Raw genomic sequence first — 17,199 nt, 5'->3', positions numbered from 1 at the left:
TCGAGAATTGGAAATGGAACTGGAGTTGAAACAAAGAAAATGAATTGAAAATGGAGCTGTTTAAATTTAAAGAAATGAAAAGCCCAGCTGTACCGACCATAAAGCTGCATAACTCAGTCATTCATTGGAGCATGGCAACACAAGTGGTTGGTTTCAGGATGTGAGGGTTTCAGTAACAGAAGTATAATCCAAATAAAACTTAAAGGAGCAATAAGTGAGATATTTACTGTAAAGTCAACCTAAATCATTCTCATTGGTCGCCTGGGATGGAAGTAACATTCCCTTTAAACAATCATTCCTCTCCATCAACAATGTCTTAGTCACGTTTATCTTCTTTCAAACCTAGAGGTACAGCACTACTTGGGTTCAGAGTGTAGCCCGTGTTTACTTCCTGGTTTCTGAGCCAATCATACGAGAGTTCCCAGGGTTCTCAAAGCAGAGTGCAGCGTTTGGTATTTTATTTTGGCAAAAGAAAACATTCAGTGGAGTTTCACAGCAGCAATGGACCGTAAAGTAAGTGGCTGGTCTCTGTGAAAGCCACTGTGTATGTGTTGTTCCAGTTTTAACCACCAGGAGCCATTTTTACTAATTGTTCCTGTAAGCCTCTGGTTTGACTTTGTTCTGGTAAACAAATCAACCACTAACAAGAAACCTGGTTGTACAAGTTTTAAGCACGTATCAAAAATAAAAAACAGATTTTTTTTAAAGGGATAAATACCACAAAATACCATGAAACACTTCCACTGAAATCCCCACTGCTGTGGAAACTGGAGGCAATTATTTGCCCTGAGAAATCACTGTTCCCCCTCTCTTCCATTTGTCTCCTCAGGCCCCAGATCTGCAGCGTTTGCCCCGGAGCGTGTTTAATGACAGGTCTGACCTCGGCGCTTTGCTCGAGCCGCGTGTCTTTGTGTCTGCATGTGCACGTTTGAAAGCGAGCGGCGAATGTAAGCAGCTGAGACGGTTATGTTTAGACATTTAAAAACTGGCAGAGATTTTACAGACAAACTAAGAGAACAAGTTGGAGCACAGCACAATTATCACAAGAGGAGACGGAAAGAGAGGGAGAAAGAAGAAAAGAGGCACAAAGACCTTCCTGGCGTGTTCCTCTACACCAGGCCTCCATCTTTTCCACTGACTCATGGCACACAAATGAAAACAGACTTTAAAAGGAGCAGATGAAAAACGCTCTTTACTTAAGGCCAAGCGCTTTACCAGGGGACCCTGCACAAACACGGCTTTGCTGTCAGAGAAACGGTCCACTGTTGAGCTTACAAATACGTCCTTTAAAAACGGGCTGCTCACTCTGAGACCATGGAGGAGAATCTCTGAGGGGGTTAGGGTGCTTGCATGAGTGACTAAGATAAAATCCCAACTCTTAAATAAATGGATTACATTTTTTTTTTTTTAGATATACGACAGCTTTCAAACTGGGTGTATCATTACACGATGCAGGATGGTGACTCACCGCATATCTGACTAGTGACCGGGAGTCAGAAACTCAAACTGACACTCTTCAATTTCAATGAAGGATAAAAAAAAAAAAAAACTCAAAAGGTAGTTACTTTCAATACCAGGGAGGTATCTGAAGATGAAGTGGGAGCAGTTTGAAAAGATAACTATATAAAAAACATGTTTGTGGTTCCATCAGGCTGCGAGAGAGCTGAACTTTCAGGAGATAATAGAAAGGTTTAAAGACGCTGTTTTTCCTTTCTCCATGGGCAGTGCTGGATTTGGACAACAGAGTCAAGGCAAAGGGAATACTTTCTACACAATACAGAGGCTGATGTTTACAGCACCATGAGTGGAAGTTCCTTTTTATTTAAACAGAGGGATCTCAAGAGCATATGGGGGTAAGGGGGGGGGGGGGGGGGGTAACAGTACAGTGAAATGTACTCTGGAAGAATGTGCAGATTACTGAATAATTGGTAAACTTGGTAGAAATGGCCAAATGTGTATAACAATCATTTTTATAGTAAGACTGCAGTCTGCCACTCAACATAAATGCACATCACCAGATGTAAATATTACCATTTGATTCAGATCAAGTGACTTCGCCATATTCAAAAATGGATTTGACATTCTGTGTTGTTTTGCCGTTTTTCATTCTTTCTGCGTCACCTGCTCTGCTCTCTCCTTCCTCTCCTCTTTCACACTTTGACCACGTGGCGCTCAGCTGCTTTCCGTGTTTCACCCCCTTTTCCCCTGCTTTACACGGCCGTCTGACGCGAGATTCAACTGGAGCAATGAGGCGAACCAAATGTGATCGGATTCCAAGCGGAGCTGGAGGTAAATAAAACGTCTGCCGCGTCTTTCGCTTTAAGCGGCAACCTATTGGAGGGTCAGGTATTTGTGATTTATAGACAGCTCATCTGGTCCTCAGACGGCACTGCTGCATCTGTTTCCAGGTGTTCACTTTTGAAACGATGGACCAAACCGTTTTACCAACAATGTGGGTGAGGTGCGGGGTTACGGATGAGTCCTTTTACTCCCTACATGAATGGCAGATATTAATTTTCTGTTTACTTGTATTCTTTTTTGTTTAAATAGGTTCCTCTAATGATTTATGGGGGGAGATCTGTGGTTTTCCCTGATATCCGCCTGTGTACCTATGTTCATTGCTCCTTTAAAGATGCTAACAGCATTGAGTGGTACCAGTTCACATAACCCTAACTCATCACTGGGCTGAATGTTATTATGAATACTGGGCTAGAAATCTTCAGCAGTGCTTAAAAATGAAGAGAAAGCACAAAACATGGAAGAAGCTAGTTTAGATGTATTTTTACACGTCGAGACATGTCTGCAGCTCCTTAAGGCTGTGACGGAGCAAGAGAGAGCAAGAATATCTGGAGCCAACAGTAAGGCTCGGAGTGAAGTAAAGTAGCACTGTTTTATGCTTTTAAGTCTCTAATCTGCGTTTGTCAGGCTGAACATGCTGGAAGCCTTCTGGGAACGTCAGGGTTGAGGTAAAGATCTACGTTCTCTAGGAAATACACATCTAGGCTGTTGTTGTGGTAATGATAACTATGCTTAAGACAGCTATCACAAACATAAAATGTCAACTCCTAATCCTTTTGAATACTTAAATAATCACCCCTGACAGCAGGAAGGCACGAGAAATAATCTGCGGATGCCCCTTTATGTCCTGATAGTTTTAAGAGGAATCTGAACCGTCCAAAACCGATATAGGCGGGTCAAATTCGCACTAAAATTTAACGATCACAAATCTCCCATGAAGAGTCCGAAACAGAGTTAACAAACCCAATCAACAGACAGGGAGCGAAAAGCTCAGACACGGGGAGCTCCTTCTGACCAGATGTTGAGGCAGGACAGGGTCTGTCAAAGCCCCCCCAGGCAGAATGAGGTCAGGTACAAGATCCGATTTCTGGAAGCTCAAAGCCACAAAAGAGCAACAAAGATTCTGATATACCTGTTGGGCTTTACGAAACCGGACACCGGCGGGGGCGGTGGGAAGAGAGGCACTCATGGGCGCCTGTCAAAGGGCCCTGGAAAGCCTAAACCTTACGGTACAATGGTTTAACGGGGCCTCGGTCATGGATGGCTCAGTCCGCTGCTGACGACACGCTCTCACAGTGTCCATAAATCAAAGCTACTCGCTGCCAAGAAGATTCACATCATTTCAAGACTCAGGGCACAATCCTGCATTCCCACACTACTAATTTTATTGCAGTTAAAAAAAAACACAACAACATCTAATGACTTGCAGATTTGGAGCCATCATAGCAGAAAACATTTGATCCTTTCATGTGTGTGTTCTTAACCCGCTCTGAGTTGCCGGCTCTAGGCCAGAAGGCTGTCTGCTGCTCCCCTCATCTTTGAAATCCGAGTTCTGACGAGCTGCTTTTTAAACACATGGCATCGGATTCGCTCAGCTATGCGGAGCGGCCGAGACCCGGCTCGTTCTTTTCTTTTTGGACAAAAGGCTGGAGGTTTTGATCTTAAACACTGTAATTTATAAGAAAATAAATCCAGGACTGAGCGCCGCAGAGAGGGACTGCATAAATATTAGGAAACGCATTAGGCAAACTGCGTTTTTTGGATATGTGAACCGAGTGAGCGAGGGCCTTGTCAGTGGGAGTCTTGATGCAGGCCTTGGGAGTAATTAGCAGGAATTACTGCTCCTCTGGCCCGGGCCCAGCGCCGAGGCTGCGGCCCAAACACCAGAACCAGGCCCTGGCTTCGCTCCCCTAAAGCTCACAGGCCTCTGACGAACTGCACAGGGATGATCATGACTGAACAGACAGCAGACTGCGGCTTCTCGCAATAAAAGAAGAAGAAAGAAAAAGTCTACCTTGTTGGGTTACACCTACACGCACCACAGGGACATGTCTATGCGGTGACTTTTCTTGACGCTCCACTCTGACAGGCTGAGATCAGAGCCGGTGGCTCTTGGCCACACTCCTCACAGCTGGCGGGGCGACGCCGCAGTCGGGACGGGCGACACAAAAGAGACGAACCGCGGCTCGGATATCAGACGGAGCAGAGGAAACGACACCACCGTGTACAGGAGAGCGCCGGCGGCCCGGGTGGACGGTTGAGGAGGGGGAAGGCGTTGCTCGACGAGGTTTTCCTGCCGATGCGGCGCTGACGTTTTGTCTCACCACCAGTGATTTCAGGGCTTCTGGGGTCTGAGCTGCTGATTTCCAGCGTTTCTCACAACCAAAACGAGCAATTAAAACGTAGCTTTGCGTTTTCTGATCGAGGTCATAGCTCTGAATCCTACACAAACTGAAGGACTTGTTTTCAGAAACAAGGCATCTGCCCTAACCCTCGTCTGATTGCCATTAAGCCAGAAACAAAGTGCACGTTGGTACATTTATGGGGGCAAAGCATTTTCTAGCTCTGGGATCTGACCTTTGTCAACAAAGCCCAATCGTATACATCCATTTGAAATATTTCTGTTAACGCCATGCCACCGTGGTATTTTCCCTCAGTTTTACTGTGAGAATACCACATTGGGGCATGCCAAGCCCCGCCCCTCCCCCACATGTAGCTAAGTATGGCCTGTCAGCTGACTGGCTGAGAAAGACAGATAACTTCAGATGTTTATCTTCAGGTCTGTGTACCTAAACTGCAACAACATGTTTCTGGAAGCAGTGGGAATGGCTCTTCTGCTTGAAATAAAAGCAATTCACTAATCTTAGGCATTTATTTTGAAATCTTGACACTGGAACTCTACCCTTCGCCAGGAACCTCATACCAACGACCCATACCGACGATAAGTCAAGTGATGTTTTATAGAGAAATAGCAGAGGAAAAATCTAAAGTTGGTACAAATCATAATTATAGGGAGTCGGGTGCCTCGGGGGATGTTTATTTTGGAAGCACATCCTCTACATACTCACATCAGCACGTTTCCTGACCCAGGAAAGCTACAGACTAAAGTGTGCAGACTACAGCGAGGTGTGCAGGACGAAGCGAGGCAAGGAGGAACCTGCAAGGAACGGTACAAAGGAGCGAGGGGGGGGGGGGGGGGGGAGCCACATGGGCCAGAGACGAAGACAGGAAAGGAAGAGAACAAAACCTCCCGGAGGAGCAGCTAGAGTGTGAACAGCAGGACCAGAACATGAACCGACATGTTAGTCAGGACAGATGGGGCTGAAGAGAAATGGCCAACTTTTAACAGCCTGCAAACAGGATGTGTTAACAGGGAATTTCATAGGGAGAGGTTGGGGGGGGGGGGGGGGGGGGGGGGGGGAATCAGTCCTCTCAGCTCAAAATACGGAAAACCACAAAGCCAAATCAGGATTCCTCGCAGTTTGCCGTGGCCACCGGAGGAAGGAGTCAAGTTTAACTGTGGTCACATGTGCTAAAAATACACAGACGTGGGGCCTTTTGGTGGAGAAATCTTTATTGAATAAAGGTGAGGCAGACGTACGTTGGTAAAAAATCCATGTATGCATCCAGTCAAATACGAATGTTCCTTGTGAATCGACTCATTGGCTGGAAAAGAAGAAAAAAAATCAGTTTGACCCTGAAAGGAAAAAAGCCTTCCTGTCAGTCAAATCCCCTCTTTTTCTCTGCGGACCTCGGTCGGCTCCTCCAGCGCTCTCTTTGTTGCCCCGTGTTCCCAGCTCCGGGACTCCTGAGTGCAGGTCTTGGTGGTCCGGTGTGGAATGTGTCGAGAGGAGGGGAGAGGAGGGAAAGGGGTTCGCTCAATTGTTCCCACACAGAGCATCCACCCCCTACTGATCTGTCGCTCACTTGTCCTTTTTTTCTGGGGGGGGGGACGGGACGAAGGCAAGGACCGAAGCAAAGGATGTGAAGTGATGGAATAACGGACCCTCATTCAACACACATCCACGCAGCTATTGAAGTGACGCGACGCTCGGAGCATACCAAATGAGCGGACCAGAGAAGCGCCGAGTTCCCCCCGCCGAACAGGACTCTTTCCTAAAGTCTAAACAACTCCTTGGATGTCAAAACCATTTCCAGACCGCCAACATTCCTGCAGCTTTAGCCTCTGCGCCGGCTTTTGTTAGCGAGGCCGGGGATACGCTGGCTTGTGTTGGGGACGGTGATAAAGCAGATGTTGCCAGCCGTGGAGAAAAGGGATGCCGGGGGGGTGTGGGTGGGGGGGGGGGGGGGGTCACGCTGGGATGGCAGAACCCAGATAAGAAGCGCCACGTGTATCCGCCCTGCCTCCCTTCTCTGACCCCATCTGGCCTCCCCCCCTCCTCACAGGAAGCCTAAACAGCGTCGCAGAGCCTTAAGGCCTTAGTCAGTAGACGCCAACACTTGGAGCGAGCAAACTATCGATGCTTATTGACATGCTTTAGCTTCCTGGAACATTAAATCAGTCTTTTTGTATGCTCATGAAACCCACTGTGGGGCAGCAGATGTCTGAAATAGAGGCACATTTGATCGTTTGAGTCAACAAAGACGAGCCTGAAAACAGAAATTACAGCCCCCTTCAGAAAATGAGGAGCGAGAGAAATGTTGAACTGGTTCCTGGCACCGGGTAGCAAGACCTCAGCTCATCACTCAGGAATGTTATCAGAGATTATTGCTCATGCTTTGGTCCTGCTTTTTTATATAAATCACCCGGCCCTGCAAACATTTTCTCTGTAAACAAATCATTGATATTAATGTTTATGCGGCTTATTCCGCTGTGGAAGAGGTCCTGTTTTGATAGGAGTCTTTTTATTAGACATGCTTGCAGACACTAAGCCATAGCGCAGTGCTGTAAAAGGTTTAAAGACTGGATGCACACCAAGCCTACATTTAACACACGCCGAGCAGCTTCCTGGGACTTTAGTGAGTCAGGAACTCTCCCTGAATTTAACCACAGCTTTGACTAAACGCTGAGATGACGCATCTGAAGCCATTCGATCCCAATCAGAAAGAAAGAAAAAAAAAAACACATGTATTTGCTTACAACTGTTTAAGATGTTAAAGGGCCAGTGTTAAGAGACTCTTTGTTTGACTCTGGCGGAGGAAGCAAGGTCAGACAGCCTTTATGTCCGTCATGGATAAATCATCAAAGAATCTGATTGCAACTGCTTGCAGCCTGGAGCTTCACAGCCAATAAGCTTCGAGGAGTCAGTAAAACGATTAACGATGGTAAGCTAAGGTGAGAAGTTAGCTTTGTGCTCTATGCAGTGGCTCGCCAGTGGCAGAAACACGTAATCACACATGTTGGTTTGAGCTAGAAATGCACTGTTGTTGGAACAAGTGACACATCTGGTCGTCCTTGGCAACCTGTAGCTACAGGTTTCACGATTGGCCCAATCCAAGGCTGGGTCCACACAGCAGGCAACTGTGACTCAAACCCAATTTTCATTATTTCTTTGCCCTTTTGAGACCAACACCCGGCTTTTTCCATTGTGGTGTGAACGGCCCAACTAAGATCTTTCGAACACCTGAAATAAAATCTGATCCACTTCCGTGTATTATATTAAATCGGATACGTATCCGATAGTTTTCTAAGCGTCTGCTGTCTGAACAGTCATGTAGGATTTCATCCAGGTCGGCCTAGAAGGAGATTGTTAATCTCAATGGTGGCTTTCCCGGTTAAATAAAAGGTTTAAATAATAAAAAAAAATCCAACATTTACGTCACTGTCCTGGCTCCCACTAAACTTCCACTATGACTTCTCTACAGCAGTAGCAGGGATTTCTCTCTCACAGCTCTTCGTCTTATGAAGCGGTCTTAATGTTGTCGGCTCCTCCATTGCTCAACAACTTCACAATAACAGAGAGACGCCGGTGTCCAGTATATGTTTTATAAATGGAGTTTTATTGAACACTTCTAGTAACAATTAAAGGTTTTGCCCCAGAAAACTGGTAAATCGTGTTGGTAGGTGTCGCCAGGGTGGCCCACCGTGCTTTTGTATAAAAAAATAAACATTATGTTGACAGCAAAATTGAAAATATGACTATTTACTTATGTTCTATTGTAAGACATTATTGAAAATACCTAAACACCACCTACAGAGTGTTACAAAAGGCACACAATTGAAATACTGTTTTAACACAAAAAATACTACTAAAATAAATATATTTGTTTAAACTTAAGTTGAATCCTTATCAAGTCATCAGCCAGGGAATCTTAAACCAAACAATATAACGCTGGTTACGTTTAAAAGTAAAATAAAATAACAGATAAAGTGCAAACAAGGAACCAACAAAGTGATCCTTCAAGGGCAAGGAATAAAAACAGGGAACTCCTAGCAGAGGTATGCTCGACTGCTTTGACCTTTTCTACCATTTCTGGCACAGGCTGCATGCAGTCCGTCTGGGTTTTCCTAAGAACTCTTCCAAAGTAATTTGGTAGTCCATTTCAGCCACACAAGGTCCAATTACTCGATATATATATTTTCATATACTAAACATTCTTGCTGTGCTCCGTCTTGTAAAACCCAGAAAAAAATAAATAAAACAGCTAAAGTTAGGGCTGCTCTAACAATTGTGGGTAAGGTGACCAGATTTCTCAAATGAAAACCGGGACAGGTTAGGGGGCTTTGTCTACGGCACGCTTTGCTGAGGTTGCGTGCAATGTTTTTTTCTATTGATAAAACTCTGAAAACACCGACAGGTCGTCCATCACGGGGATTGTCCCCGGAAATCAGGGACATCTGGTCACCCTGATTTTGGGTTAAATCCGCTGGTTTTAACCATATTAAATCATAAACCACGAGAAAAATTATGGTTTCATAGTACACGCCTGTAATGTGTGTATTCATGGCAACTGCAAATAACCAAATGGTCCACACAGTCCTGTGAATTATAAATAATGTGCACGTTGGCATTGCAACGCTACATTGTGCAGAGCTTACTTAGAGGTCTGTGTGTTATTTAGTACTGCATTCTGTTTCTGTTGTCTCTTTTACCATTAGCCAACACTGGTGCACAACCCAAAGCAAAGAATACAAGCTCTCCCGTTCAGAACCAGCGGTCCATACGCGTTCAATCCTTGCAAGGCATCTCCAACTACTCAATGGACAGTAGATTGGGTGCACACTGGACAGGCCACCAATCGATAACATAGTTCATTTGTTCAAGGGTTTAATTTAGGATTTTCTACCAACCACTGAGGGCCAATCAGGGACAACGATTGGATTTCTTAGCCCATGTCTAATTTTGCACATAATTCGGTGGATGTTCAACATGGGAAGCAAACTGGAGTATACTGTACCTTTTTAGGATAGCTAAGAGCTAAAAAAGAAAGAAAATTACATTCCCCACGAGGTGCGTCCTTCGCTAAATATTATTTCCAGAGGTACGATAAAGTACCCCCTGATACAACAGCAGCGGGTTATTGTTGTGATCACATCATTACTAACTTGCTAATTGCTCATATTACTGCGTTAAACATGACTTGGGGTGTATGCAGAACACAAGAGGATGAGGTGGGGGAACTTGTTGGGGATGGGGACAAGTAAACAAGTTGCAGATGGACAAGTAAACAGAGCAGGCCAGGCCGCCTGCTGGCTAGGGGATGTTTGCAGGGCCAGAAGAGGAGCCCAGCTACAGCCCAGCCAGCTTCCAGCCATGACAGCTGTTTTGGAAGCAAGACTCCTAAATGTACAATTTTGAACACAGATTGGTTGTAAGGGGACTATTAATTACTGGAGTGGGACTTTTTGGCAAAAAAGAGAAACTCTCAGAGCTACACTGCATTTTTGAAAGTTGCAGAATTTAGTAGCCTAATGAACCTAAAGGCTAAACAGCCTTCATGCTACAGGGTGTGAACTATATCAACCCATCTTTTTTTTTAACCAAAGAGTTAGACTGATACGAAGGTTTCCAGCTTCCTGACTACATCATAAACTGCTGAAACAAAAAAAAAAGGCCTAACGACTGGAGACACAACATTTCCGTAATCAGAAAACATCTTCAGGCTTTAGGCTTGACCCCAGCTGAGAAGGCGAACACTTAGCTAGCGGTTAATCTGTTAACCATTGCTGGAGTGAGAAAAGCAGCCACCTGCTCTGAGCAGAACCACTCATGCTGATCTTTGGACTTTAAAAGTGCCGGCAGACCTTGCAGCCTTATCTTATCTGCAGAATGTCCCAGCTATGGCCAACCTGTTATTTCTCCAATGGCTACACTTGGGAGAAAGCTGCCTGCCTGCTACTGGTGGGAAAGATCCCTTCCAACGTGGGACTGCAGACTGGACCAGCCCAGAGGCCGACAAGAAAGCTTCAAGTTTCAGCCATAATGCACAGCTCTGATTAAAGGGACGTTCACGGGATGAAAGCAGCAAAAAAAAAAAAAAAAAAGATAATTCTTTCCTCTGACTGTCTCAACCCTGTCAAGCTACTGACACTGACTAAACCACAAATGATTTTACTAGATTTTCTTTAAACTACAATTTTTGCATCCAGCCTGCAGTTTGCTCACAGCCTGCAACAGGCATGGATGGATAACAAGTGTGACGGTATACTGAGGTTAAAAACCTGAAAAAAGGTGCATGTTTGTGTCTTATATGACTGCATTGCCCCCCCAAATCATCACATTTAAAAAAGACCCCCAAAGCTAAAGCAGGTGTAGTGCATTGTGGTAAGTATGGTTGAAAAAGAACAAATATACCAAAGACAACATTATTTTAAACTGTAACAATCATTGTAACTTTTTTTTTTTACTGCAGCTGTAGAGACACATGTTTCGTTACATTTCCATCGTGTTGACAACGCTGTGTTTTAGTTCCCGTCTTCATACCGTGAGAATCTTACACCAGCCTGTGCCCGGTTTGATTCCGGGGAGCCTCCCCACACGTGGGAGACGAAACCCTCTTTTAATGAACACAATCAAACAACTGTTTCACCCTTTATTAGCCGAGAGTCGGGCAGAAAAAAACCAAAGCCACTTACGTTTTCCAGGATTACCAACAATAAATATTCACCGTCGTTCAATGTGTTGGGGAAATTAACTTCCCGATTTATGCAAAATATTCAACCACAGGCCACAAACAAATCATACTCAGACAGACATAAGAAGAAAAAAAAACTAAAACTTGAAGCGGTTCCATGAGAAGCGGTTCAGCTGATACCATGGGATAGCGGAGGAATTTAGCAGCCGAGCCTGCTCTTCCTCTGCATCACTTCATCCCGTCTCCGCTCCAGCAGCCCGGCCTTCCACTGCTAAACGTTTTCTACTGACTCACGTCTGGCTGCGGATCAACCTGCGGGAAGTTTCAACGGCAACAAACATCTCCTATCTGTTGGCGGCCAACGATAACACGAGATGTTTGTGGTTTAAAATGCCATTTTGGAACGTCTGTCTCTGCAGAGATTCATGTTCCTGCTCACTGGATTTATGATGTTTGTACCAAAATGAGATTGGGAGAAAAAAAAAAAGAACCTACTTGTATTAAAACCAAAAAAGGATGAGCGCATCCTTTTAAATGTCTATTTGTCACGCAAGTCTATAAAGTTAGTTTAAAAGGAAAATTTATTTAGGGTGAGCTTTCTGGTGACTTCACGGAGTTAAAACTGTAGCTTAATTAGAAAGTGGAGCCAAGACATTTTGGGGGTGTATCTTTTTCCTTCTGCTTCCATTGGACCATTTAATTCAGGGTCCATCAAGGAGAACCAGCCGCTCAAAGATGCCGGACATATGGTGCCTTGCATTATTCAAGCATTCGGAGCCCATGAACACATTTTGGTTTCTTACAACCACAAACCTCAGTGGTTTTTATTGAGATTCAGCACGACGACCACATAAAGTAGTTCATAATTGTGAAGAGGAAGGAAAACTATGCATGATTTTTACACGTTTTTATGGTGACAAATCGGAAAAGTGGGGCAGACATTACCATTACTCACTGAGATAATTCTCTGTAGAACAATCTTTTTGAAACAGCCATCCTTCAGTGGATAGAGGAGACACCCCTCCCCCCAGCATGATGCTGTCGCCACCATGCTCCACCGTGTGGACGGTGCTCAGTTCGGTGCGTAATTTGACGGTGAACAACGGACAGCGGGTCCGCGGACTGCAGCGTCCGTAGCAGTCGCGGAGGAGGCGGAACCGTTCTCATTAATTAAATTAAGGTGGTTGCTCCATTGGTCGAAGGTGAACAGAACCAGCACGGACGATGTGGAATCTGGGCGCTAGTTTAACAGCACGCAGCATTCTGGGAAATAAGTTGAATTTTACTCTGACCTGATTAATGATCTCCTCGCCTGGCTTATCAGTCTAGGTGCTAATGTCCTGGCAGGCTTGCAGCCGCGCTCCACCCTTCCCCCGTTTGACCATAGACCGAACAGTCATCTAAACCGTCGGCTGTGCTTCTTGTCCTTCTGAAGCTGAAGTTAGCCGGCTGCTAAGTTAACTAATGTTCTCAATCACACCTCTACAGAGCAACTTATTTTACACACAGATGGACTGATCTGTGACCTCTGAAGGCAACCGGCAGCACTGGCTTTTATTTAAGGGGTATCAGAGAAAAGGAGTCTGAATACAAACGCACACAAAATGTTTCAGATTTTTATTTGTTAAACATGCTAAAACAAATCGTATTCCTTCCACTGTACGGCTATGCGCAACTTTTTGTTGGTTTATGCACAGCAACGTCCCCTTAGGGGTGTGGTTGTGTGGCAATTTTTGAAAACGTAAAAGGGAGTGAATACTTTTGCAAGGCACTGCACTAGGCCACGGGTGGATCGTGGCCGAGTGGTTAGAGCAGCGCGCTTGCACTCAGAGAAGGATGCAAGTACCCGGTTCTATCCCCAGTGCCTGCACTCTGGGTCCCTGAGCAAGACCCTTAACCCCTGTTTGCTCCCCAGGCGCCGCACATGGCAGCCCACTGCTCCCCAAGGGTGATGGGTTAAAATGCAGAAGTGAATTCCTCCATTGTGAGATCAATAAAGTTAAATTATTATTATTATTATCAGAAAAGCTCAGTTGGTCTGCAGCCCACTGACGAACATGACCGCCTTTTGCACATGACCCTTAACTGCTATATCTGACCTTTGCAGATTAGTGCTTTCAGTGAAAGACACACACACAAAAAAAAAAAAGCAAATAAACAAAAAAGGACCTTTAGATTTGCAACAACACCAGAAAAAAAAAAAAAAAAAAGCTGACCATGTTTTTAGGTTTTAAATTTTAAGAAGTTGCGGCGGCTATCTCCCCGTTTCCGGGAGATTTGAGCTATGGCAACCAAAATATGAGTGGTCACGCATGGGGTGGGGGGGGAACTAAAACTAAAAATCACAGCAGGGCACCATGCTGCTGCCACTTCACGGCTGCCAACAAAGCAGACCGAGCTCAAAGGTCTCGACAAGCCAGGCTCATTTAACTACTATAAAAACTAAAAAGGTGATGGAGAAAGTCCGGGGGAGGGGTGAGATTCAAGCATGTAGAGCACCGAGGAATTTCAATCCCTCAACCCCTGCCTCCCCTCAAAGCCCTCACTGTAAAAGCCCCCCCCCCTTACCCAAGTTTCCATTACTTGGCTGGATCCCATGATTGGCTTCATTGATTTGCCCTCCTGCCCCTCTAATTCCTAACACATCAGCCCCCCCCCCTTCACCGGTGCCCTTCATCCTGTCATGTGCTCTCATCCAGCCCACAGGGAGACGTATAGTTCAAACACAACCCAGCTTCCACCACAAAACGAGGACTAGCCGAGTCAGAGGAGAGAAATCCACGGGCCTTGTTAACAAGGAATGTTTACTGAATCACCGCCGGCTGCCTGCACTTCACAGCCGCAGGAGCCTCCGCCGAGGAAGCCTGGAAATAAACACAGGCCCGGCCTCGTTCAGCAGGGAGCCAGGCTTTTGTGTTGAATATACCCCCTTATATTGTTATGAATTAGCTACAAGTATTTCCTAAATGGAACACAATGTTTACCCAGCGGAGAGGTGAGGTGCCGGCGACCCGCGCAGCGCCACTGAAGAACAATAAATCGACCGCAGGCTAAAGTCAGTGAATTTTATGACAGACCGACCAGTCCGAAACTAAAATTCTCATCTTTCTGATCAGTGGACAAAGCACACGAGCCGACAGGTGGCGGCGCGCTCTTTGGAGAGGAAGTTGTCACCTGAGCAAATACGCAAAGTTAGCGTTTTATTTTCACCATCACGGAGGGGGTTAAAAGTTAAGTCACGTGAAGTAGAAAATGTTTAAGAAGGCGGTAGAGAGGAAACCGAGTCAACTACGTAGGCATGTTAGCTGTTCAGGCGGCCAGAACAGAGCTCGATTCCTGCATAAAACAAGAGGAATGCATCATAGAAAATGGACACTTATGTTATTCTTACGGTTTTAATGACATTTTAGTACAAAACATTCCCCTAGCTGGGTTTGACGTATTTATTCAGGTGGATTTAGGTCAGTTAAAAATCTATAACAGCTCGAAATATCTGGTCTGGATAATCAAAGAAGTTTGCGACCAGAGTTTTGTTTCAAAACGTTCTAGAAAAGCAGCAATTTAAATTATTTGCTCGGCACGTTAACCAGACCCGGCTCTAGAACCAAGGGTCCGATGTAGAACCCCACATGCTACAGTCATCAGACCGCATAGTCGGCACTGAAAAGGCCGCGTTAGGGTTAGCAAGACTGCTCATCGGTTGCTAAAGCAGAACAAAAACTCAAGCCGTGATTGTGGCGAATCAAAGACGAAAGGTCATCATTTAAAAATAAGCAAATGTAGATTGGGAAGTGTGATTTATCCCTCAGACAATCCCAGGAGTTAATATTTTAAACAAATTGATCTGGAAACTGAAGCTGGAAAACCCATACTTAAGATATCCAAACTTAAAAGAAACAATGAATCTAAGTTTATATTTTTCACAATCCTGTAGAAAACCTGTCACGCATGTCTCTCAAAACGTTACGCCGTTGCCAAAAAAAAAGACGCAAGTAGGCCCCTCTGAAGGAGTAAGCTTTATCAAAAACTCCGACCAGTTGCCGTGGGCCTCTTGTGACGTCATCGGGGACGCATGCTTGTGGAAGCTCGTTTTTTTTTTGGGATGGTAGCTTTTTATCCGATTTTGTTTTCAAACTATTAACAATATAACATCAACAACAACAAAAATACCAAAAACACGTGATGTACACGTGACGGACTGCATCCACGGTGACTTTGGTTAACTTTCCATTAGTCTGGCAGGTAGCTTTAATGTACCAGCTGAAGTTAGCAGGGACTGTTTTACTCTTTTCCCAGAAGACACATTTAACGCGTTATTGTGAGTTTAGCACGAGGAACGACAACAACAGCAAAACGAAATCACTGCGCGTGGTTTATGTTGTTTCCAGGCAACAACATAAACCACGTTAAACAGAGTTATGTAGGCGAAGCTCGCTTGGCTTAAAGTGTAAAACAGGAGCACAGGGGAAATAGTCCCTTCCTCCCCCCTTTTCTCTCTGTTTTTTGGGGGACCCTGCGGGGCTAAAAGCGGAGCAGAGGAGTAAAGACTCACCGTTGGTTCCTTTGTTGGGGACGTCGTTCACGTTGAAGCCCTTGGAGCTGAAGGCAGCCCGGACCTCGTTACAGCTTTTCAACTTGGGCTCCGCGCTCCCCGACACGGCCAGCACGGCCAGCGTGCAGACTGCACACAGCAGCGACAGCAGCGTCTTCATTTTGGCTCGTTATTTTTAAAAAAAGTTTTAAAAAAAGTAGGTAAAAAGGGTTGTAACAACAAAAAGAAAAGTTGATTGTGAATAGGTAGCTATACGGCCAGCCAGGTGCGCGTCCGCTGAGGAGAAGTTAGTGCGCCTCCTCGGTAGAAAGTTTCCTCATGGAGAATGTCTTCATTCACAGCAGCTCCGAGACCAGCTCCGGAGCCAGGCACCGAAAACCTCCCCGACCCGCCTCAAAGCAACAAGTACGAGTTAAACACCGAGCCCCGGACCCGGCAGGGAAATAATAATAATAAAAAAAAGAAAAAGTAAAGCTGCGGTGCGAAAACAACCAAAACTTTCTCTCCAAGTTGAGGCAACAATCACGGTCTCACACAGCCCGCTTCACGGCTCCGACGGACGCACGAAACCACGGGAGGACCGCAGAGAGGAGAGCTGGCTTTCTTCTGTCTTCTCCTTCTTTCTTTCTTTCTTTCTTTAGAGGGGGGGGGGTGCTTTTTCTTGCTTTCTGGACCAAATTTAAAGACGCCGTGGTTTCTGCGGCACAGGACGCTGTGCTGTTTGCGACTCGTACTGGGATCCAGATGCGAGCAAAAAAAAAAAAAAAAAAAGCCCCGGTGGACAGCCAGCCAGGAGCGAGAGCGAGTTCCGGGGACAAAGAGCCGGAGTTCAGGAACACCAGGGACGGAGCGTGGAGTGGGGACTAGCAGCGCCGGACCTCCTGCCTGCTGCACCGTCTAGACAGGAGGCATCGCCGGTGCTGAAAACCAGGACTGGAGCAGAGGGAGGAGCCAGGTCCTACACCTAAAGAAAAATGCTTTATTATCACACATAATTCACTTGTTTCAGCAGCAGAGATGGTAAAGAGTCAACATCTGAAGGTGAAGATACTGTAAAAGTATTAAAAATGGCAAAATTATGGGCAAAAATAATGAAATGTAAAGAAACCAACACCTCACTAGCAGTGTTGTATAAAGTACTGAAATCTCAGAGTCAAGTAAAAGTATAGGTACCTCTCCAAAATATGACTTTGGTAAAAGTCCAAGTCACTGACTGAAATGTTACTTGAGTTAAAGTCTTAAAGTATCTGAGATGTCTTGTACTTAAGTATGAAAATTACTGCAAAAATAGATGTACTCAAGTAATGTAATGA

General features: G+C 45.3%; 1 protein-coding gene across 1 annotated transcript in view; it reads right to left on the bottom strand.

Moving 5' to 3' along the window:
* gpc4 (glypican 4) overlaps positions 1-16,649 on the bottom strand; it is a 44,256-nt gene extending 27,607 nt beyond the window's left edge. The window contains exon 1 of the mRNA XM_012866834.3: positions 15,887-16,649. Coding sequence (XP_012722288.2) covers positions 15,887-16,046 — 160 coding nt within the window. The 5' untranslated portion in view covers positions 16,047-16,649. The remainder of the gene's footprint in view (positions 1-15,886) is intronic.
* Between the last annotated feature and the right edge of the window lie 550 nt (positions 16,650-17,199).

The sequence above is a fragment of the Fundulus heteroclitus genome, chromosome 23 (genome assembly GCF_011125445.2).
Source record: "Fundulus heteroclitus isolate FHET01 chromosome 23, MU-UCD_Fhet_4.1, whole genome shotgun sequence".
Classification (NCBI taxonomy): domain Eukaryota; kingdom Metazoa; phylum Chordata; class Actinopteri; order Cyprinodontiformes; family Fundulidae; genus Fundulus; species Fundulus heteroclitus.
Note: the sequence above shows the minus strand (reverse complement) of the source record. Positions and strands in the feature narration are given on the sequence as shown.